Below are 24,649 nucleotides of genomic sequence, written 5' to 3'. Positions count from 1 at the left end.
AACATGACTGTATAAAAGATAAGCCAGTTCTATGAGAGAAGAACAGTCCCTCTGTGTCAGGACTTTGGCGTTGCTCTGTGCCGAGTGATGCCAGCAGAAATATACTTAAGAAGCCTGGTGATGCTGGCAGATTTGTATCCGCTGTTTGAGTTAAACACCTGAGCATGCATCTTGGGGTTTTGTATGAAGCAAACTTTGGCCTTTTAAGGGGATTAAGGGTTTCTGCCTTCATACATCAGGACTGGCACAAAAGCAACTAATTAGCATCTCAATTTTTTTCTTTTCTTTCACCAGCAGTTTACATTATTTTCAACAGGAAACATAGTACAGGCGGCGAGGTGATTGTCAGGCGGGCCCACGCTTTCCTGTTTTGGCCCTGTTTACCGTCCACAATGTGTTCCACCCACATCCATCTCTTCATCTTCACCTCTTCATACAACAAGCGGTGCAGAGATATCCCCTAACACCTCTCCCACACACATGCTTCGTGTTACATGAGCTATATAATACATTCAATCAAACTGTTTAATCATCAGCTCCTCTCTGGAAATCTTCCCCCTTTGAGTTGCTTTTGTTGCAGCAGGGCTGTTTAGCTTTGTGGTTTATAGTTTGCGGTTAATAACCTTAAGGTTATTAAGGTTATTGATTTTTATATTTGGATAGTTTATAGGTCTTCTTCTTGAGTATTTGTAGTACTGCGAACACCACACTTTTTCTTACAGCACAAAACATGTAAAGAGGACACCCCACCTGCAGAAAATCAAGGTTTTAACCGCCGCAGGTCAAAACCGGAGTAAAGTAAACGCGACATAAAAAGCCCCGTGGTAGACCGAACACGCCTTGAGCTGCAGTATGAAAAATCAGGTTTGTCTGAAACAAGTCAGAAGCAGACGATCATGTCTGTTGTTTTTTAGAGATTAGTATTGAAGTCATTATGACTTAACAAAGACGGCCATCATCACAAAATATCAAAGAGGGAGAGAGTGGTGTGGCACAAAGTAAAACTGACGCAGAGCTGCAAGTCTTCTGAATTATGCATCATGCAGAATTCTTTTTTTATAAGCAAAATTGAGCAGATTATAAACCTCCAGAATGACACACACACACACTTGTGCTGAAGACACCTGGACAATTCATTTTCAGATGTTTTAAAGCAGCAGATGTGCATGAGTTTGTCTAAGGCTGACTTCGTACTGGTGTACACTGATGTGTATTTACGTTTGTATTTTTGGTTGTGAATTACCAAAGTTTGAGGCGATTTGTCCCCGAACACCGTGACACTGTGGGTTTATACCACTCGGCTTTCAATTGACCCTTGGATGAAGGACAGGGTTAGGCAGTTGCGTAATAATGCAAATATATTTTTGCATATGTTGCATTAACATAACCCACTGTACATTTCGAGGCAAAGGTAGGAATCCTCTGGATGCGTCCAGGAAGCGCCTCCTTTTTATTTCCCCGTTGGTTACGTTGTTTGCATAGTGTGTCATATTGCATTGTTGTCTCTTCATCATTTCTTTAGTTTTAGTAAATATCTATAGTATAAATATGCCTGCAGGTTGACAATGAGAACTAATTTTTAAAATGTGAAAAATTAATCGGGCATCTATTTTCAATGCACAGTATTGATAATATGGACACATTTCAGTAAAGCTCCAGAGTTTCCTGGAAAATGGCTGTTGTATTACGTCGAAAGGATTAGGCTGATGAAAAAAGCCTTTTCCTAGTACTCTGTCCTCGCTGCCGATGTCTCATTTTAAATGTCAGCCCTGGTCTAATTCTATTTCTCTGCAAAGATAAAGAATAGAATATCCAAGGCTTCTTTGAAAACAGGCTTGGGTAGTTAGAGTTAGATACGGGGAGACGGGTAATGAACGAGATGGGTTGAAATTTGATGAGACGAGTTCTGATTGGTTTAGTGTTTGAGTACCACGGCCTGAACAGTTATAGCTTCTAAGAATAGGAATCCAGGGTTATCCTGAGGGTGCAGGGGATAAGTATATCATGTAGTCATCATGACTTTGTTACATGATGCGATCCTTAAGAGACGCCCCACATATTCATCTTCAATGTTGACAAAATATCATGCCAAAATGATGGTCGCAATAATTGTTTTTAATCATTATTGAGATTGTCGTTATTTATCGCCATTATTCGTTGATTTTTAGGGTCAAAAATATTTGTTGTTTTCCATTTAAATCCACAGAGCTTTCACTTCCATGCTGTGCTACATTTCTGCAAAGTAAAGTAAAATTGTACCAAAACTTTTGTACCCCAAATTAAATCAATAGCCCTGCTTTCATTGTCATGCTGTGCTACATTCGTGCTAATTAACCAATCCTTGGATCTAAATAAGCCCAAACAAAGGTTCTTCTTCACCTGAATTTAGTAATAAAACCAAAACTAAGATCTAGTGTGTAACTATTCTACCCTGGACTGCAGCCTCAACATTCAGGGACGTTTTTCTCAGGCTGCCACAGCAGGGGGGCTGTCTATTCGGTTAGGAAGTGCATATTAATATGCAGTGTAAGAGCGGAGCGCGCATTTGAAACGTCAATATCGTACGTTCATCTAATTGTGGGAAGCCAGAATCTTGATTCTGATTTAATATTCGATTAAATCACAGTGTACGGTAAGTCTGGTTGACTGTATTTTTCTAAACATCATTATGTTAATATTATACTAACAATTTATTCTGTTCTGAGGTGGCACTGTTTATTTAAACAGTAGTTATTTATCTAAAATCAAGTAATTCGGTCTTCTTCAACCCCAAAAACGTTGCCACCGAATTAGGCAGGAAAAGTTAGAAAAGTTCCACACTTCATGACAATCGTGTTCTTTCACCGTATGACGTGTGTGGTGCCTTCAGGCCAAAGCTAGAGCTGCTTTCACATGATCAGCATCAGAGTGCTTAAAACTACCTAACTTCTTTGTTAAGTTTGGATTGTTGACGCCCGACTCAGCAACTGCTCAAGAAAATGACTCAGACTTAAAACTTTGGCCTAGTTTGATGAAGTACATGAGAAAGTATTTTCCTGTAAAATACATCATACACATGCAAAAATCTATTGAAATATCATAATTTCAAACCAAATATTGATTTGTGCTGTGGAGACTTGGGCATGTAATATGTGTGGACCCTGGTTCACAAAGGTTACTGTCAATATTCACACAGTTCTCGTAAGCTTAAACAATTAAGATGCAAAAGAGCCAAGATCAGCGCTCCCACACACATGAATGTGTATGTGCTTGTGCACATGTGTGCGTTGTTTGTTCTTTATGGTGCGTCAAGGGAGCTTTTACACTCCGGTGATGAAAGGCTGATTAACTTACTGCTTGTATTGATCCTACACGTCGTTAAACACACAGTCTCTGAGAGCGCTGGTTAAAGTATTTATACCACCCGGATACATCTTTTATCAGGAGAATAACACCATGTACTGCGTTGGCAAAAGAGGGCAAATGTTAAAGTGTGGTTCTCATTGAATCATCTTGCATCACCTCAACTAGTCACTGTAGTTGCCCAGAAATACTCCACGGTCTACATCCATGTTACTAGGTGTGTGTGTGTGTGTGTGTGTGTGTGTGTGTGTGTGTGTGTGTGTGTGTGTGTGTGTGTGTGTGTGTGTGTGTGTGTGTGTGTGAGAGAGAGTGTGACACCTGGCCTCCCTGCTGGTAGGGCAGGAATGTGCAGGGTTGAGGTGGATGCGGGTGGAAATTTGCAACGTGCTCAAAACACGACCCCTGGTAACATTGAAAGGTGCTGGCATCAGCAGAAACTGAAAAATCAGGGGAATGTGCTGCTTTAATCAAATGTGTGTGTGTAGAGAGACCCTCTTGTTGTATAAATGAGGTAACACTGTCCCACCCCTCATGTTTCCAATCTGTGTGTTCAGTTTACCCTTTTCATTTGAAATTCCGTTACATTGTCTCCCACTTCTTTGCAGTTGTGGTAGATTATGGCCCATTATGTTTAAAATAATCCATTATGACATTTATTCTTGTCCTGATCCATGAATTCAGGTAAAGTTGACACGCAAATTCTTGTTGATGGCTAATTAAGTTAATCAAAGTAGTATAAAAGTTCTGAAACAGATCTAGATTCATCTCACATGTAAATGGCTAATGGCAGCACACGGCTGCCTGCTTGACTGGTCACAGGTTTCTTACCTGTGTGGTAGAATAAAGCTGTGTGAGAAACCAAAGAGCTGTAGACATTGAGCTGTGAATTAAATCAATGATTGAACCAGCTGTGTGCTGCAGACTGTTTGTTGACTCGTTGCACAGCACAACTTGATCACTGTGAATAAATAATTGTATACGTTAACGTTGGATGACTCACAATTTTGCTGCTGGACAACAGGAAACCAATCATAATCTGGTAAAGTCATAAAAAAACCACTTAATTTTCTTGCGTTTGTTAGGTTTTGTGTTAACACATTTGCTGAGGAGCTGCAAGTTGTTACTTGCTGAGAGCGGGAAACCCTAAAAATGTGGGCGTTCTCCACCACTGCCAGCCAGCCACCCCGGTGACATTTGTGCTGTATGTAAATTCAAAACATGAAGTGAAACCAACCTGTGCGTTTACATGGCCTGAGGGGAAGAAAAAACCTGGGTGTGTGTTCACTGTGGTTATTGTGGTGCTTACAGCAGTTATGTTCATATTGCTGTTGATGTAATCAGAGACAAAGGTTTCCACAGCTGGACTCTTTTCTTTTCTGGAATATTAAGATTGACGTGATAGACAGTCACAAGCACGTTAGTGGAAATATGACATTCCCGAGTGTATTAATGAGCAAACAGCAGGTTTGTCTTACTCTACTTTTGGATGAATTATTTGGAAATCTCTTGATGAAATAGTTAGCTTCCACAACCTTTACCGTTATTTTAATGTGAGCTGAATGTTGTCATCTTGTAGATTAAGAACCACAACTGTAAATGCTGTCAATGTAACCCATCTAATGAAATATCCGTGGCTATTTGAACAATTGCAGTTGCCGGGGGCAAACGTTTTTTTGTGGGAGTCACATTAGTTAGAGGAATGTGCTTCCAGCCAGAGGGCAGGAACAGTTTTACAGAGCGGGAGTGTAGTTGTCTCTCCACCTGTAGCCATTTGCAACCACTCTCTCTACAGTGGGGAATCACGTAAATAGTTGTAAAAGCCAGATATATCTATTGTCCTTTCTTAGAATATCCAGTACAGTGTTTTGTTTTCTCCACCATGGAGAAAAATGACAATTCAAGAACAATCTGCTCAGGGACTCAATATAAAGAAGGAATGGTATGAAGCTGTTTGAGGACAGAAGACATATCTGTGCAGTAATTTTGCTCCTCCTCTACAGGAAATGCATGTAAGCAAGGTCAAGGGTGGGGGTAGGGACAGGGACAACTCAAGCAAAGAAGGGTATAACTTGAGGGGGACCTAACAAGAAGAAAGGTGAAATCTAACTAACAAGCAGGTGTGAAGGAGAACAAGGTGTATGCCCACTTATAGGAGATCAGGTTGGAGTGGAGAATCGAAGAACATCAACGCTAAGGAGGGCAAGGAGAGAGGGGAGGAGACGAAGGTGTGGATACAATGGTGGGAGGTGAAAAGACATTTGAGAAGCATCTAAGGGAGAGGAGTCGAGTAGTACTATTAAGACCAGAATGAGCTGAAAGGAGCCGCTTCTGAAAATCTCACGTGCGTGTGGGGGGCTTCTGCCTGCCACTGATGACTATAATTTGCATAATGGCCTCACACAGTAATAAAATTAGAATGCACTTGCACTGGTAGGGTTAAAAAAAGAAAGAAAGTGTCATTGTACTGAACCGTTTCTCCTGAAGCAGCAATCAATCGAACGTTTTTGGTTGTGTCAACCTTTTTCACAAGATAAATGCTGCCTTGTCAAACACAACTGTAACTAATAACATAATGAATCGCTGCAAGACACTTTTGTCTTTACATCGGTTATAACCAACAAATGACTGTTTCATTTCCCCATAACTTTGGTGTCATCAGAGTCTTCTTTGTGTCTTTACATCAGAAATATATATATATATATATATATATATATATATATATATATATATATATATGTGCGTGTGTGTGTGTGTGTATATATTTATATTATGTTTTCCCTAATATATTAGAGGAAAAACACCCAGAACCTTTCATATTGGAAATAAGGGGCATTTCTTTCAACATGATAGAAAGTTTGAGAACCACTGAAATAACATGTTGCAATCCATTTTGCCTCCCTCTAAATCCTTTCAGCTTACTGATTGACTCACCTGGTTTGACCCTTGTGGCATTCAGTTGGATAATGTTTACTGTTTACTTGAACTGGTGTTGGCCCTCTGTAAACAACACAGGGAACCTAATGGATCAACCCTGCTATACAGTCGAAATGACAATCTAAAGCTTCTAGTTAGCAACAAGTTTACCACCTTTACCGGTGTATAAACAGTTGCACAAGTTTAGGATTTAATTCAAGTTTTTTTTTTAAGATAGTCAGTGATTGAGAATGTGGCTTGGTTGGATAAGTTGTGCAACATCGAAGCGTCAATTTAAATGAAAAAAACGTAATACAGTAGTTATTTGTCATCTTTTTTTTATCCAACTGAAATAATAATTGTTTTAATTTTTAGCAATCAAAAAACGGTGTCGAAGTGACTTATCAAATAGGACGCGCTGCCTTGTTTGTGGATAAGGGAACCCTCGCTAGAACGATCATATGAGTCGTGTCTCAGGCTGTTACTGTTTTTCTATTCACCGTAGTCAATTCTTTAAAAAAAGTATGAGTCTGTACGCAGCTGAAAACTAAATCGGACCGTCCAGTTTTTCTAATTGGTGCAGTCGGACAGGCTTTTCATTCATGCACTTGAAGAGGCTTATTCCATAAGGATTCAGTGTTAAAGGTCAAGCAGAGGTTTGCAGACGTTTGCAACTCTCTGTAACTGAATTGTGATGCATTTGAGAACAAAGATGAGAAATCTCACTTAATATTCTACTGTTATAATAATCAATAATGTAGTTATTTACACGTTTTAAAACTTGAACTGCATTTTCACATCCAATTATTCCCAAAGACAGGGTCGGGACCCACAGGAGGGTGGCAAGAGATTTAAATAGGTTTACCATTTACATTTTCAGAATTTCTTCCGTAGTATTTAACATTTAGATCTGCAGTCCACCATTTGAGCCCCATTATGGATGAATATTTTTTTTATCTGATAATTGTGGTCAATTTATATTATTGAATCAAAGAAAGGCTAGTGTACATTCTGTTTGTTTTACTAATGAGAACCCATTCTCATTTATTAAGTATTCAACATGTTTGTCTGTTTTCAATAACACATGCATAATATAAAGTTGTGATTTATCAAACATATATCACTTCAACATATCTGGTATACCTATTCAAGATAATGTAAAAAGGATTTACTCACAATTTCTCTCGTTGTATTTTTTAGATTAGGAAGATTATGAATTGGGTTGCGATGGTTTGTCATTTTTAAAAAGTGGGTCACAAGAAAAACAAGTTGGGGAAACCCCGTAATCGAAACTGGGACCATGAATAAATAAATGTGAACTTGAACTTGAATAATTTGCTAGTAAAGTAGCTGGTACGAATACAATGCCAAGTGTGAGTACTTTCTGTACTGTATGTCTAGCGTTCTGTTTTCATGCATGTGCTGGTCAGCACGAAATCTGAATTTCCTTACTCACTCTGAGAAAAGTCCACTCCACTGAGAGACTTCCGCAAACAGATACAAGCTGCACTGTATGACTTTACCATCAGCCAGGTCCACATATGGTGAACCCTGAAGGAGGTCAGGGGTCATTCGCTGCCCACATTCCTTAAGCTGCAACTTCCCTGGCACCCCCACACAGCCACATTTTAAATGCTTTGTTTGAATCTGTCAGCCACACACACACACGCCTGCACGCACACACAGACATGAAACAGCACTCTGTCTGCTGTTGTTGCCCTACATAAAATAAGTAGAATTAAAGGGATCATGGGGGGTGGTCGGAGGAGGGAGAGGAATGTAGGTGGAGGAAAAAAGGGTGCAAAACCAAACATTGAGAGGGAAAGGGTGGAGAAAACTGGGTGAAGTTAAATGAGGGGTGTAGGGGTCTGAAGAAGGAGAGATAGAACGAGGATGTAAATAACAAAAGCAGAAAAGTGGAACAGGAAGTCTTATTTTTCTTCCAGGTTAAGTTGAGATCATGGGCTTCCCATGCCTCCTTTGTTTTTGTGAAAATTGCATGTTTCATTCATATCCTCCTTTTTGAAATGTCATGTGCAGAAAGAGAGGAAGATCTGACGCTTTTAAAGTATTTTTATTTTATTTTTTCAATAATTTATTATGAAAAGCCACAGCGTTCACAAGCTGTCTACACACACAGACTGGCACACATCCCGTAATTGACCACCTGTTTGTCTGTGGCCTAGTTTCCGCTTTATGAAACGCTGCGGAGCGGGGATGTATAATTCCTTTGGGATCCCTAACTCTGAGCCTTTTATTTCTGTTGTTTTAAAGCAACACAAAGGGACAGAAATGCCAAACATGTCTTTTGATTAAAAAAACCCTGAAAACTTGAGGTATAAATAGGCACGTATGGGGCAAATTAAGTTTGTTAGTCATCCCATATATGAACTGGGAAAAGAAGTTGCCTGTTGTGAAGTATTTTCCTTTGAAGACCTTTATTCTGTTAGTATAAATAACAAATAGTTCAGTCGGAAATATTTGTATAGCTTTATTTTTTTTTACTTGTGCGTGCGTGCCTGTGTACAGACGGGAAGGCTTCAGGACCGTCTGTGTTTGCAATAAGCTGAGAGAGCCAGAGGAGCCCACCACTGAGGGAAGCTTTAGGGGTCAAGACACACACACACACACACACACACACACACACACACACACACACACACACACACACACACACACACACACACACACACACACACACACACACACACACACACACACACACACACACACACACACACACACACACACACACACACACACACACACACACACACACACACACTCCTGCCTGTTTGTAAGCTCTGCTGACTACAGGAAGCAATAATGGTAGCGTGCTTCCGGAGTTCCGGAGGCTTCTCTCAGGGGAGTGTGGCTGTCCTGTCCAGCTCAGCAGAGCAAAACTGAAAAGAAACACAGCAGAGCAGAAAAAGATAGAACATTTGTGATAGAACACAACAATGATACAACAGAATAGTGAAGAATACAGTAGAGCGTCCAATATAATAATATAATATAATGGATTGAAAACAAAATACAGCCAAACTGAGAGTATCAATGACATCGTGATGTAGAGGATCAGCACAGACGATACATTACACCAAAGCAGACTATATGGCTGAGCGAAACATGGTTAGCTTTTAGATGTATGCAAAACCTTGACAATATTTACCAGTCGTGCTTTCAAATATCTTTTGAGCATTCAGATGATTTAAAGTCACGTACAGAGGTTTCATTTTGGGGGGAAATTGTGATTTTAAGTGGTTGCGCACCACAGAGATGATCCAGTCCTGTTGTCCCCGGTCTTTAAATTGTCTTCAGCTGGATGGAAGGAAAATGTTAGAACAGGAAGAGAGCAGGGAATCCTGTGGAGAGAGAGTCTCTGTGTCAGACCTCATCATCTGTGTAGTCTGTAGCTGTTCCACAGTGTGAGCCAGTGATAGTGTCGCTCCCTCCCTCCCTCCCTCCATCCCTTCCTTTCTTTATTTCTTTCTTCCTTCCTGCCCTCCTTCCTTCTCCACGGCTTGATCTCGGCGCTCCTCGCTGCTCATCTCGCTGGTCCGTTTGCTCCGTTTCCCTCCCGTCAGCAGTGTGCATGTTTGCTCGCGCCCGTATTTGGTGTGGTTGTTCTGTTGACCGTCGGAAAACATTTATCTCAGGGTGACCCACAGCGCGACCACCATCACGCCTGGTTAGATTTCACCTGCTAGCTGTCGGCCACTGGATCCTACACTTCCTCTCATCCGGCTCAACAGCGTCTCTTTGAGAGCCTTTTAAACTCCACGCCCCCACCCAGTGTTTGACACGGGCCATGGTTTCTCCCAGGAAGGTGCCATTAGAGGTGGTAAGCACCGACACCTGCTTATCTGAATCGGACAGACGGGTGCATCTAGTGGTGTGATCCAAAATGTAGTTCCAAAATGACAACATCGACGACACCGTCTCTCTCATTATCTATGCGGCGTGATGTAACGCCTCTGCTCTTTTCCTGTGTAGGTCAATGCTCTATTCCATATCGGTGTCACAATTTCCTCTGACATGAGTAGGGGGAGATCTTGATTTCAGCAGAGGTGCGATAATGCTGTGACACACACTGAGAGAAAGCTTTCCAGTAAAAAGATCGTAGACTCCAAGCCCAAACTGAGACGACCCTGGTGACATCATTATTTCGGACCAGAGCAACAGATTCTAGAAGTGTTCCCCTCAGTCATGAAACTTGTCCTGATGTGTAAACCGGTTGAGTATCATCACGCACACCCGATATTTAAGAATTCTGATTGTTGATCTTACAGAGATATTTTCAAAGATAAATCATGAGTCTTGTAGTGCTTGAAATTCCCCCTTCATATTTTGCTGAGTGAGCATAACATGTTTAAGACGCAATTACACAACACACACAATAAATGATGCGCTTATTAAAACCCCCACGTTGAAGGTGTTGCTGCTGTTAGTGGTGGCCTCCTCAACTACATTTGTAGTTGCGTGTGTAGTGTGCACACCATCTGCCAGTGGTCCCAGGGGTTTGTGCTGATGTGTAGTGACAGGCAGCTCAGACATGCAGAGGACCCGCCATATATACTATACACACACAAGTACGCTCACACAGAGCCATCGTTACAAATACAGCCGCTCTTGATGACGGGGCCGTGACCCTTGTGGGGTTATTATGTCTCCTGTCAGGACAGATCACCAAAGAATAAAAGAAAAAAAAAAAGTAGGGGGACATAGAGCACACAAATCCCACTGCAGCGGCATATGTTACCCAACAAAATGAAAGAACAATTAAAACTCTGCTGCGACAACAGAAAAACAGAAAGAGCATGTGAGCCAATATTTTAAAATGATCTAAAAGCATTTTTTAATGCTAAATAGAACTGCCTATAACAATTATTATAAAAGAATAGTATAAAGTTTAGGGAAATAAGCGTATTCGCTTTTTTGCTGAGAGCTGGATGAGAAGACTGATAACATATTTGTGTATTTCTCTGTACACTAAATGTAAAGCTACTGTTAGCTTAGCCCAAACTAATTTAAATGGGAATCCCGTCCAGCCTGACTTTGTTCTGAGAAAACAGTCAGACTACCAGCGACTGTAAAACTCACTAATTAACTATTTATATAATCCTTTGTTTAATCTGTACAAGAAACAAAGTGTAAAAACAACACACCGTGGTGTAAAGGTTGGTTATGTGCTTCTTGGCCAGGCGCAGTGACTTCCTGGAGTTTTGTCACCAAAATGTTAAATTATACCTTTAAGTTATAGATAAAATATGTTAAACATTACAAAATAAATAAAGCACCCTGTTAAATGTTTGTACACAAAAAAAGTAGTTAAGCTGTAAAGAGTTAGATCATTGTTCATCATTGTTCATTATTGTGCTGCAGAGTAAAGATATACTGCAGTATAAGTATAACAGTCCTTTTTTAATAAAAAATTTTTTTTTGTTTGCAATCTACGGAGACAAGGAAAGTAGTCAGACGTGGCCTCAGTAAGAAGGGGCTTTGGTTGGTTGTAAATGGAGCAGCTTCAGATTGAATTATTGTTATTTTTTCCCACTGATGAGCAGACAGGGCCAGCAGACTGCTGTCATTTAACAACCAATCGCCTCGGATACTCCAGACATACCTGTTGATGAGAAAATGTGTTGATCGAACTCCTTCTGAATAGATGGTCACAAGTGTGAAGTTATTCTAATGGTGCAGTTGAATTTAAACGGTGTTATACATACTTCTAGTTGTCACGTGAAGGATTAGATACCCTGATTGTGGGTTTTGCTGACTTTCCACGTGCAATATTCCCTTCTATTGAATATCCCACACGGTCACATTTTTACATCATGAAACACGGAGGAGGATTGCACACGTTTTAAGCTCTTTTTTTTCTCTTTTTCTTATTGAATTTTATAGTAGTGATTTAGTGCTGCGCTGCTGTATAGTTTCCACATCCCCTGCTTGCCTACTCATTGACATTCTTTTCTCATGAAGCAGTCAGTCTTTGCTGCCTCGCCGTGCTTGTACAGGCTTGCCTCGCTGCGTGGCTGCCTTCTCTGAGGCAGTGTGGAAAAAAATACATTATGCTGTACTGTACATTGGCTTTTTGTGTTCTTCATACACAGATTGAGTCGTTTTCATCACTCTAGCTCGCCTAAGTTGTCACTAAGTATGTGTACATTACAAGCATTGATATGACGACTCTCCATTTATATTCCTGCCTAAACTCTTTTTGTTTCTGTCACTCATTGTTTGCTCCTCTCCGCTGTGTGTTTGGTTGCTGCAGACCCTGGTAGGAGCGTGATGAGCGCGCGCTTCCACTTGCCTGCTGGCAGATCCTACAATGTCCGGGCGACGGAGCTGGAGCGAGACAGGCAGCACACACAGGTTGTGTGCAACATACTGCTGCTGGACAACACTGTCCAGGCGTTCAAAGTCTGCGTGAGTATACTGCTTCCCTGGTCTATCAGTATCTTGCTTTAGATATTAACAGGCTGAAATTGTTCATTTCAGATGCTATAAATGTGAGAACTCATTTGTTACCCATGTACTGTACGTTTGGCATAACTTACATGATGCATACTGCTTTTCTAAAAGAACAGATGCTTTCAAACTGTGAAGCGCACCTCCCCAGGGGGGGGGCCCGGGACCAACGGGAGCCACTATTCGCTTCAAAATGCCTACTTCTTCATGGAGTCTTAACTAAATCCAATCTGAACACACAGCCATGAGACAGTTTTATATTAAATGTGACTTACTCTACCCGGGAATATCATAATCTCTGACGTCAATCATCAATAAACCGTAGAATAAAGACGCTCCTTATAAATCCAGAACTTGCTTGAGAATCTTCACGTCTTTAAGTTTTTCTTCATTTTTAAAGTAATCCAGTGATGGATATCTATTCATCCATGGTTACATTGCCAACAGGAACTGTCAATAGAAAATGTGGCTTACTTTTAATCATGTTAATTTACCAGAACGACTTCATGTTATTGTCATACAATAAAACAGCTAGCTGATGAGAACCTGGTTGAATCATCTGCTTGAAGTTATGTGACACATTTCCAAAAAATATACATTTAAACATAACTATATTAGGCCATGAAGTGAGAAGGAAATGAGAGAATAACCCTCTCAGAACCCCCTTAAAAGACCAATGTTGAGCCACCGTCCCTCTCAAAACCTCGGTGTGTCTCTCTGTTTGCAGACATTTAATAAGCAAATAATTATTTCTGTAATATTGTGATGAGACTTAAAGATTTACATTTCTTTTCTCACGCTGGTCTCTATCGGTAGCAGATCAGGCGGTCGGTCTTCATTTTGTTTTACAATCATTAAGTCACACAAAGCCAGAAGACAAGTTGGCTTGTGACCGATGTCATCTGTCGCCTCATGTGATAACACTTTATTCTTTCCCTCTTTGTCTTGATGTCTCTCTCTGCCATTGTGTGTTTCATCAGATCGATAGGGAATATTCCCTTTGTGAGTCAGAAAATATAACTCCTTTAATAACATCCCGTCTCTGACAGATCACATCCTGTTGCTGTTGAAGTCTGTGTGTGAGTGCATGCATGTATGTGTGTGTGTGTGTGTATGTATATATATGTATACTGTATATACACACACAACTAAAATAGAGAGAGATAAATGCATAAATATGCACACTACGACTCTGTCATTCAGATTGGTTACAAAACAGGTTTCTTTTTTAGAGAAGAGTGGTTGACTAAAGAGTTTTTGTTACAAGCTTGTAGCTGGTGTGCTTTTTCCACTTCCTGACATTCTTCTGCTCTTTCTTTCAAAAGGAACGGTATAACACTGTGTGTGTCAACCGCATATAAGATAATATTTTTGGAAGAATGCTCAGCGAAGTTCAACTTGCATCATACATCATACATCGTTGGATAACCACCGTAGACATTATTGTGGATCGCCATCCCACACAGTCTATTTGATAAAACCTCTCCTCTCCATTTTCTTTCTTTACATTTATTCTTGTGCTTTTCTATCCCTCTCTGCTTCCTGCTCCAACCCCCCCCCCCCATACCCCTCTCCCTGCCTCTTGAATGAATGAGTTGGTCTCTGTCAGTGTCATTGATCAGAACCCTGCAGCAGCACTAACTTCCTGGAAAGACGAGCCATCCTGGGCGCAACAATACTTCTATTGATCCTCTCGCCGGCCCGACTGGCCTTGATTCTAGCGGAGAGTGAAAATCCAGAAGCGGACACTTATTGTCATGGGAACCGTAGTGCAGGAAGGGGGGGCACATGAGGGCTTACACTGATGATCTTTATAGATGGGAAGTCTCTGGCTAAAATCAGCATCTAGTGTGGCAATTAAGGCTCGATAGATGACAAGAAAAAAAAGAAGCCCTGCCCACTTACTGACCCCACCTCTCTTCTAATACAAAAGCGGGTCAGTCAGAAGCAGGAGTAAAATGATGTGCAGCTGTAACCATAGTAACCACTAAACGCCACATAAACATTCGGGCGTCTGCAAGAGCTACTTGGTAATGAAGTAGCTCTTAATAATGAGCAAGTAAGAGCAGCAAGAGGCAAAGGATGCAAGTTATGTGGTAGAGCAGAACAATTCTTTCAAATTAATTTGCTTTTGACACTTTAACCGGTGACTTTGAAGGCCACACTTTTTTCAAGAAACTTTACCTAAAAGAAAACAAACATATTTTCCTTCAATCGGTGTTGGATCTTGACAGCCATGTGAAGCGTTCTCCAGTGCAGCGCTCCAAAAGCTAGCTCCAGAAGCTAGCTGCGTATTTCTTCCACTCCACATCCTTACTTTCCCTTCAGCTGACCAATAACCCATCATCCCATTAGCTCATTATTCTTTTAGTGCAGTCCTAATAGTAAAATATAGACTTTTGCTGTTGTGTTTTTGTTAAAATAATTTTATTTTAATAATGTGTTGACCCTGTATGAAAATTGTGGCGCGTATTTGGGTCAGCGCATTTGTGTTTGTGCTTGTTGGACAGGTGTGGCTGTGGGATAGAGCTATTTCTCCCTCCAGAAATGGGTAGTTCAGGTGGAATACATTTTGTGTATCCATACACATATTTAAGTAAATTATGTTTTTGTAGGACTGCAGTAGGAGCTGTGTTCATATTCTCGGCATTAAGTCAGACATGTTCCCGGTGGATGTTGGCCTCCGCCAGGGCTACCCTTCATCACCCTTTCCTGGATAGGATATTTATGTGCAACCGAGGGTGGTTAACGTCAGGTTCGGAGGTCTTGGGATCGCCTCTCTGCTGTTTGCAGATTATGTGTCCTCCTCGGACCATGATGAGGCCATGGTGCTCTGCCTGAAAACCGGTGGATTGCTCCCTCCAGGTGGGGACAGAATGCCTACCCCAAGCGAAGGAGTTCAAGTATCTAAGGATCTTGTTCACGAGTGAGGGTAAGATGGAGCGGGAGATCGACGGGTGGATCGGTGCGGCTGCAGCCTAAAACAGGTGCTGAGCCGGAAGGCGAAGCTCTCAATTTACCGGGCATCCTACGTGCCGACCCTCATCTATGGTCACGAACTCTAGGTCATGCCTGAAAGAACGGGGTCTCAGATACTGTCGAAATGAGTCAGCTGAGGAGAGCGAGAGAGAGAGAGAGGGAGCTTCCTGTCTGAACAAGCAGCCTCACGCATTCCTGATCTTCCATCATTGTTGAACACAAACACGTACAAGCAGCACATTCAGCTGTTTCCAGTGGAAGGAAATGAACAAGGAGGCAAATAAAAGTGACACATTTTGCCGCTTTTGTTATCCTGCTGTAAAAAAAACACAACAAAACAAACAGTGATTTTTCCCATAAGCACCACTTTGGATTTCAGGTCCCTCTGTCGTGATTGATGTTTGGGACTCTTTTTCCCTCGAACACTTTAGAGAAACCCTCAGGGGGAAAAACATATCAGAAAAACTTATCAGAGCATCTCTCTCCCACTGATTGCGCTCAATCACCACGTCTCCCTCTTCCCTCTTCACTCTCAGGCCCACGGACACTCGTTCAGTCAGTGGTGCTGCTGGGCTGATGAAGATCAACACAAAGAGCGTTTGTGTGGCACAACCGCATCGTCAATCACTCCTCTTCTCTCTCTCTCTCTCTTTCTCTCTGTGCCTCTATGACTCTGTCTTCCTCTTACCATCTCTCAGTCGTCTGTTGTTCTCTCTCTCTCTCTCTCTCTCTCTCTCCCCCACAGCCCCCTCTTTTCTTTGTTCGTTTCTCCTTAGGTTTGTGTTTAGTGATTCTTTCTATCTTTGAGTGTGATAGCCCGTGATCCATTCACAGTGTTAAGCTTGCTGCTCTAATTTGTTGTGCAAAAGTTCAGAGAGAGAGAGAGAGGACATGCCTCCCTGCGTGCATGTTGAGTTTTAACAATGGATTGCTGTTTACTCCTGCACTGGCGGTGATCGCACATTTGGCTGGCATGCTTTAAGAATACCAGAAGAGGCTCACACACACACACACACACACACACACACACACACACACACACACACACATGTATAATCAGACAAACAGAGTGGCGATGGGTTTCCTGCGAGCACAGTCTAAAAAGTACACAGAGGGCTCCCACATTAGACTTGAAAAACTGCTTCATACAAAGGAGAAGCAGTGGATACACACACACACACACACACACGCACACGCACGCTCACACAGTAACACCCACACGTCTATGAACAGCCTTACATGGGAAAACATCACATAAGAGGCTTGCATGTTTTTTCCCTTCCTCATTTGGTTTTACCTCCGTCTGCAAACTGGTCAGCTGGTTGAATTGTTCCACTTGTCAGTCGTTTTGTTACTCAAGCCACCTGGAAACTCTCTGCAATCGTGTCATATATTCAGTCAACTAGTCAGACATTTTCAGTCCACACAAGAATTTTGTGACACTTACATTTAAAAAAAAAAAAGTCAAAGATAATTTAAATTGAAAGGCTTAGTTGGTTTTGACAACACAACACAGACTTCACCAACTTCCAGGGCAGTGACTCTGTTTGTCCATTCAGTTGGATATAGTCAAATTGCTTCGCCTAACACTTCCAAAATACAGACGTATGAGATCTTTTGAACAACATTTACATAATTTGACTTAATTGTAATCATTCAAACATTATAATATAGTAAAAGCTGTAGGGAAGTGAGAAAGAAGGGGGACTTTCTGTCAAACTATATATTACGCACGCATGTGCGCTGGGCTGTAAAAGTGTGGCACCAGGGTAAAGGGGAGAGGTGGGGTGTGTGTCCTCCCATGGGAGCTCTGATGGAGTTGCACACCAACTCTTCCTCTTTCCCCCCTCAATGTCGCGGGAGGATCAGGTGGGAATTTCTGCTCCACTTGTGGTCCCACAGTGTATCCTCTCGCCCATCTTACTTTCTTGAAACAATAATAATCTGGTTAATAAATGATTCCTCACCCTCTTTCAGCCTTTCTGCCCTGTTTTCCCTCGTTCCTGTTTTTCTCAGCGGGTCTCGGAATCTAAAATCATTTTAACGGCTCCGACCGTTACTGACATTTTACCCACTGATTCAACAACAATCCTACTGTTCTTAAAGTAAAAATAATGTACATAATAGTCATTCATTTTAGTGTAAGACTATTATTATCATTATCAGTTATTAAATGAAGAACCTAAAGCATGAAGCAGCACTGAGCACTTTCTGTCCGAAACCTTACTTAACCGTGTTAAAGCACATGGTCATTGATTTACTTGGCTTTAATCACCTCCCTGAGCTCTGTCTCTCGCCCTGAATGTTCCTCTTCTCCGTGACTCTCTTTTATGCAAGCTTGACCACAGACAGACAGTGGTTTCACTGTTCGGCCTTAACTCTCTTGCTTTGGTTTTTCTCATCGCCGAGTGTTCCTACTTACTACACAGACCGACTGTTCTGTATCCGCTGCTTTCTAATCTCGTGGCCGTTTTTCATCAAACAGTTGCCCACGCATTGCGTCTGTGTCTATTGATCAGTTTCCAGTTGTTTAAAGGCAGCAACAAGTTGAATTGTGAGAGTTTAACAATGAATCTTCACTTCTGTGCTGTGGTTTTTCATTCAGTACCCATATTCCTGTTTGATGATGTTGACTTCTCATGGAGAAAACAACCGTGAAGTTGTTGTTTTCTCAAGTGTTTCTGTGCGAATGTAAGATGCTATGTTATGATCAGATGCCAAGTCACTAAATGTTACTGTTTCTTTAAGACAGCTGGTGAATGTGGCAACTGACATATGGATTTGTATCCATATGTCAGTGGCTTTAGAAGTCCACTCGTCTCTCTATGTACATTTGTAATTTTTTCGGTCTGTGTAACTTGATGTCAGATGGCGTTCCACGGTCACTGAGCAAAACATGTAGCGAAATGGATAAATATGCGACCATAGCCCAAAGCCACTCATCAACTTAATTTCTTATAAACATTCCTCCCAACGTGATTAGAAATATATAAAATCAGGATTAACATGGATTCATTTCTTTAACCAGGATAATCCCATTGAGATATTAAATAGATTTTTTGAAGAGGTGCTGGCCAAGAAAACAGCATAAAAGTTTCACCACATTAACTACAAAATAAAAACATTAAAATCATATAAAAGAGACGACAGGTTTGAAGTATATTGCGTCAATAAAATAATGTTCATTCAGTCTAAGGTCAGTTAAATTCAAGGCTCAAATGAGCCTGTTTTTAAAAATATTTTCTTATGCTTATAAACTTGTTTAAAATGAGGGTCCAAAAGCGGTGCAGCTTCTAGGGATGACGTCTACCTGGATGCAGCTACTGATAGCGTTAGCTGTCTGTAGAGAACAAAGATAAGCAGGCAGGATCTTAACTCTGTAGAAATGTGAGCCTTTAAATTATTCAGATGTCTGTTTCTACTGTGACCTTTCACCGTCGTCGAGGACTCCAGGAGCAGCAAAGAGGCGAGGATTTGATTGATCTGGACATTGTGTAACGAATTCCAACTCACTGTGTGTTTTCTGCCCCTCTCTGAAGAAGTCAGATCATGGCCAGGTGTTGCTGGATGCTGTCTTTAAGCACCTGGAGCTGACTGAGAGAGACTACTTTGGCCTGCACTTGGCTGATGACTCCTTAGATTCGCCGGTCAGTAGTGTGTGTGTGTGTGTGTGTGTGTGTGTGTGTGTGTGTTTGTGTGTGTGTTTGGACACAGCCGCGATGACTTTTAATTTATATCTAGAATGTATGTTACTGCATGTCACTGTGTATAGTATATTGAAGTGTTTGTGTCCACATGAACAGTGTTTGAGTACTTCCGTCAGATATGTGTGTGTGTGTGTGTGTGTGTGGCCTGTGGTGAATAATTTAGGCTGTGTAACCATACAGTGGAAGGTGTCTCTAAGTGTCTCTCTTATCAATATTTTACAGCGCTGGCTCGATCCCAGCAAGCCCGTCAGGAAACAGTTGAAAAGTAGGTGAAATTCACACAACATGCCACTTAAACTATCAAGTCAAGGGCTTTTTCAGGAATGAACAGCAAGTCGTGAAGCCAAGCGAGTTCACTCAAGTCCAAGTCGTTGCTTAAATCTCACTATTTACCGGCTGATTGAGGCCATGTGTGATCCAGCCCCAGTCCAGGTTAACATTTTGAATCTGCTGTAAGCAATTATTAAACTTCATTTCAACTCTGCTCTGATTTTTCATAATGAGTAATAGAAATTTGTAACATGTAGAGGAATTAAGAAGTAGTCCCCATGTGACACGCTGTCCTCCTCAAGCAACGATGTACCGAGTTTTAACTCCGAGTGATTGATTCATTGAGGAATAACCACAGGATATAATATTTTACACACATGGAACTACAATATAGGCTTGCGTATTTTACGCTTTGAGTCGTTAAGTCCACTTTGTTTATATCCTGTAAAAGTAGGACAAATAAATATAAATCCAGTCTTAGTGTATAAAGGTGTACCATTCACTTCCAGCCACGTTGTGTTTTCCCCTCTAACTGTTCGTCGTCATTTCTTCCAGGAGGCTCTCCCTATAGCTTGAGCTTCAGAGTGAAATTCTTTGTGACAGACCCCAGTAAACTTCAGGAAGAATACACACGGTAAGGCTTTTCATTTTATATTCTAGTGACTGTATATCACTTATGTAAATGTTCAGTATTATCCGGTGGAAGGGTGGGATTTTGGAAAGGTATTCATAAAAAGGATGTGTACTTGGCGCAAGGGAACAACACCAGACCGGTGTATCGTGGGCTGTCGGGTCCTTATCGTGCTTTGCGTGCACGTTTGCATCGTTTCATCCAGTTTCGGGTGAATTAGGTCACGATAACTTATTTTTGTTGGACGATGCATTGTCCCCGAAGTAATTTCGATGAACAATGTTATTGTTATATTAAGACTCTTTAATGCCACTTGTATAATGACAACATAATAGTATAGGCACCCTTTAAAAGAGCAGGAACTTCCTAAATATATATAACGATGCATCCAAAACAAATACTTTCATTCTCATTCGATTCTGGCATAATGTTGACTAAAATATTGGTTACATTTTAATGTAAAACAAAAACAACAAATAATATTGAGGTCATTACAGAATGGACGAGATCATGTCCATAACGTGTACGATAACGTCATTATAGTGGCGATCCTCGTCAAAATATGAGACGCATACCGTGCAGTCTCTTTGTCATTTCATTCAGAAATAGAGAACGCTGACTTTGAGCATGAACTTATTACTGTTTGTTTCTATCGACAGAGCCAGAGTAGAGAAACAATAGTAGTTGTTGAGTAGAGTTGAACAAGTTTACTGAGATGGGTTCTGTCATAAGTGCTACATAAGGATGCAAATTGGGTACATAATGTCCCAAAACTCATCATGCCAGAAGAAACATATTGTATAGATATAAAATGTAAAGAATCTTAAGTAAACAAGGTAATAATATTTTTACAAAATAGTTGTGAAAAGTGCTTTTGGGATCTAATCATTGCAAATTGATTCCCAGAACCAGAGCTTCAGTCTCCCGATGATGCAGGCTCATTAAAGAAAAATCAGAGACCAGTGTGTTCCGCATCAGGGCCGTGATGTGTGGACTCTAACCCACACTTCTGCAAACATAAGGCCTGCAACACTGCGCTCGGCATAAACAACATGCAGAGCAGGCGTCACAGCACCATATCGCCTTTTCCGCCTGGTGTTTATTTCAGCCTCTCAGCTTTGCCTCGCTCTCTCTGCCTTATCAACGTGTTTTATACAGCTTGTAACTGTGAATAAGTGTGGGGGGGCGGGGGGGCTTCGATCTTGCACGCTGAACCGGTGCCTTGTGAACTGGTGCGCTCAAGTCACGACAAAAATACGCTCCCGACAGCTTTGTCATACTGTGTTTATGACATCAGAAGTGTCACAATTATAATTTGATCAGCAGGCTGCATGTCTTCACGTAATATTGTATACAAGTCAAACAGGGGTAAAGGTGTACTGGTCTCTTTTCTTAATGCGCTGTGTTGTCTTCCACCCCCCTCAGGTACCAATATTATCTTCAGATCAAGCAGGATATAGTTACTGGAAGGTGAGTCTTCAGTTGTGTTTTAAATGTCTGTAAAGAGTTGGTATTATAGATGTATTATCCTTGCATTGGTTGTGGTGGATTGCGTTAGTCGGTCTTAATTCTGCCAAGAGTTGCATGACTGGAGGAGATGTGAGTTAATACACGCACATAGAGACACTTCCTTCCAGCAGAAACATTGTTGTGTTTCTGCTCTTCATCTCTCGGTTTCTCCTTTTTAAAATGTTTTTATATTACCACTATAATCAAAGATAAGTAATTGCTCTTTTTGTGTTGATCCAATACTTGTTTTCCTGTGGTTTCCAGGTTGCCCTGTCCACACAACACCGCCGCACTGCTGGCGTCCTATTCCGTTCAATGTAAGTAGCGCTCCCTGGATACAGCCACTCTCCATAACGGTGGGAAGGCAATTCATTAGGCCTCTCTTTAGCTGCACTCTCTGTTAAATGTAATGGCTGTGGTTGCTCCAGTGCATTTATTGCTGGTGCTCTAAAGCCATTATGATTCAATTAAGATTCAAGTGTGGTGTTATTTGATAGTATTTGCATTGATGTAAACATGCAATGTGATGGTGATTAGATTTTTTGGGTTTTTTTACAGTCTGCTTTAGTAAAAACTAAATCCTTCTCACTGATCAAATATGGTACAGTGGCAAATAGAAATGTGCTGTTGTGATTGAGCGTTTGTGTTAAAGGCTGACTGGGCCCCTCTGTCATCAGAATAATGACACACTGGTCCGTCTGTGTCACTCGCTCTTTCTCTTTTACTGCTGCTCATTGTTTTCATGCAGCCTCTGTCTGTTTCTTTCTTTTATCTCCGTTTAGTCTGTCTCATCCCTTTCTGCTTATCCCCCCTCTTTTTTTTTTTTCACACTCCCCCCACGCTCCCCCTCTCTTTCTCTCATCTCTCCCCTCCTCTCCCTCCTGCTTTCTGTCTCTCCACCCCTCTGGCATATTTTGTGGGGAATTTGCACTGCTGTAGTATATAGGTCAGAGAAGAGATTTGGCCTAGACCTCCACCACCATCATGACACTACTGCTTTTACCCATGCAGACACACACACACGCTCTGTTGCTGGGTCCATGTTGTCACTCTGCTCAGTGCCAGCTCGGATTATGAAGATAAATGTTTGCTTTGGGGAAAAACAGCTTGAAGCAGCTGCTATGCTGCTAATTCAGTTAGCTTGGCCCAAGTGCCGGCGCAGATCATTCTAAATCCCACATTAAAGCTTGCATTCTCAAAACACCACAAATCCCACGCAGTAGGCATATATTCTTGTTTAATATTGACCAAATACTATTTGAAAAACATAGTAACCCTTTCCTCTTGTAAAAAAGGCATTTTGGTTCAAAATGATCTTGAAATATCACATTTTTGTTTGTTTAATTTAAAGGCGCAGATGCAAGCTTGTGTAATGTAGCCTTTCATATATATATATATATATATATATATATATATATATATATATATATATATATATAGATTGCATCACCACACTTTCACATTAAATGTTGGGTTTCATTGAGTTGCCTAGTGTTGCTTTTGTTAATGTATCATATTGACAGTGGTGGATGTTTGATACAATCAGGTTTTCTGTCTCACACACACACACGCACACACACACACACACACACACACACATTCGGACTAAATTACCCACAATGCATGTTAATCCATCATCACAAATGGAGAGTTGAATGTCTCGTTTGTGCCTCGTTGGTCAATAGCATCATTATAGGGAGCCTGAGCTCCAGCTAGTGTGGATTTCACATCAGTGGATGAATATATAAAGAGAGATCAGGTTGTCAGCTCGTTTTTGAGCATCGTTTGTGTGAACGGTGAACCTTGTTAAAGTAATAACGGCAGCATGAAGTAAAACCAACGTTAGCCAACTGTTCTAAAACGTGAGCTATTGACTTTACATCAATTTCTCCCCGGAGCCGTGTGCACATCAATAAGCGGGTGAACTCAAATTGATTTATTGGTCAATATGTTTAAGCTACCAGATCGTAGGTTAGTCCAGGGACTACTTGATTAAATTGATGCTTTGGCGCTTTAACCACGAGTGAGCTACTAGCTTTGGAGATTCTTTGAGCTCCTTCTCTTTGAGGGCTCTGAAAGCTTTTCAAGATCTGAGAATCATTTCACTCTTTATCTTTCTGGCTGTTATAACAATCACTTCTTGCTACGTCTTTGAGGGGAAAAAACCCTGTGTTTTTGATCCTGCTGTCTTTTGTTATTTTGAGCCACATGTAAATGCCTCTGTCCATCTGCTTTATCGCATTGCCTGTTGGCTCTGTTGAAAATCTTCAAGGACAAAGAAACACAAACACGTGTCCACAACAGCACATTTAAAAATAATGTGATCGCTGCTGCTTGTAGTGATAATACATACTCTCTTAATAGAAGAGGTTTGTCAGGGGTTGTACGAATTTTGTAGATGAGGTGTGAAGATTCATTATTAATTTGTTTGCACCGTTGTGAGTGTGATTGTTCCTTCCTGTGTAAACGGATGTCAATTAAGGAAATAAGATAGCAGAAGGATTCAAAAGTGAGATCAATCACAATCAAGGTTAATTAATACAAACTAAAGGTTTGTTTTTAGTTATTTGAATAATCAGCCAAAGCATGCAAATATTAAGATGTTTGCCAATGACGATGGTTATGGCCAACATTGGCAATGAAAATATAATTTTGCACATCTAAGTAGTAAGTAAGCTTTCAGACCGAGGCCAGAAAATGGTACATGTGTTGGTGTAAAGGCTAATTCTATCCAGCACAGCATACAATATTATCATAATGCAAGAAAAATAAAAAAATCATTGCGCCCTATGTCATAGTGATTTTTCTGATGGAAAGCGTACCT

General features: G+C 41.0%; 1 protein-coding gene across 2 annotated transcripts in view; it reads left to right on the top strand.

The window, feature by feature from the left end:
- ptpn4a (protein tyrosine phosphatase non-receptor type 4a) overlaps positions 1 to 24,649 on the top strand; it is a 62,583-nt gene that overhangs the window by 10,885 nt on the left and 27,049 nt on the right. Inside the window, exons 2-7 of one of the 2 annotated variants that reach the window (XM_034562559.1) lie at positions 12,533 to 12,687; positions 19,251 to 19,355; positions 19,638 to 19,680; positions 20,241 to 20,319; positions 21,742 to 21,786; positions 22,090 to 22,142. In XM_034562559.1, the coding sequence (XP_034418450.1) occupies positions 12,550 to 12,687; positions 19,251 to 19,355; positions 19,638 to 19,680; positions 20,241 to 20,319; positions 21,742 to 21,786; positions 22,090 to 22,142 (463 nt within the window). In that variant the 5' untranslated portion in view covers positions 12,533 to 12,549. Of the gene's footprint in view, positions 1 to 12,532; positions 12,688 to 19,247; positions 19,356 to 19,637; positions 19,681 to 20,240; positions 20,320 to 21,741; positions 21,787 to 22,089; positions 22,143 to 24,649 lie in introns of both variants that reach the window. The other variant, XM_034562558.1, reaches the window with a different exon arrangement.

This window comes from Cyclopterus lumpus, chromosome 21 (assembly GCF_009769545.1).
Source record: "Cyclopterus lumpus isolate fCycLum1 chromosome 21, fCycLum1.pri, whole genome shotgun sequence".
In the NCBI taxonomy this organism is placed as follows: domain Eukaryota; kingdom Metazoa; phylum Chordata; class Actinopteri; order Perciformes; family Cyclopteridae; genus Cyclopterus; species Cyclopterus lumpus.
This window is presented reverse-complemented; position numbering and strand designations above follow the sequence as displayed.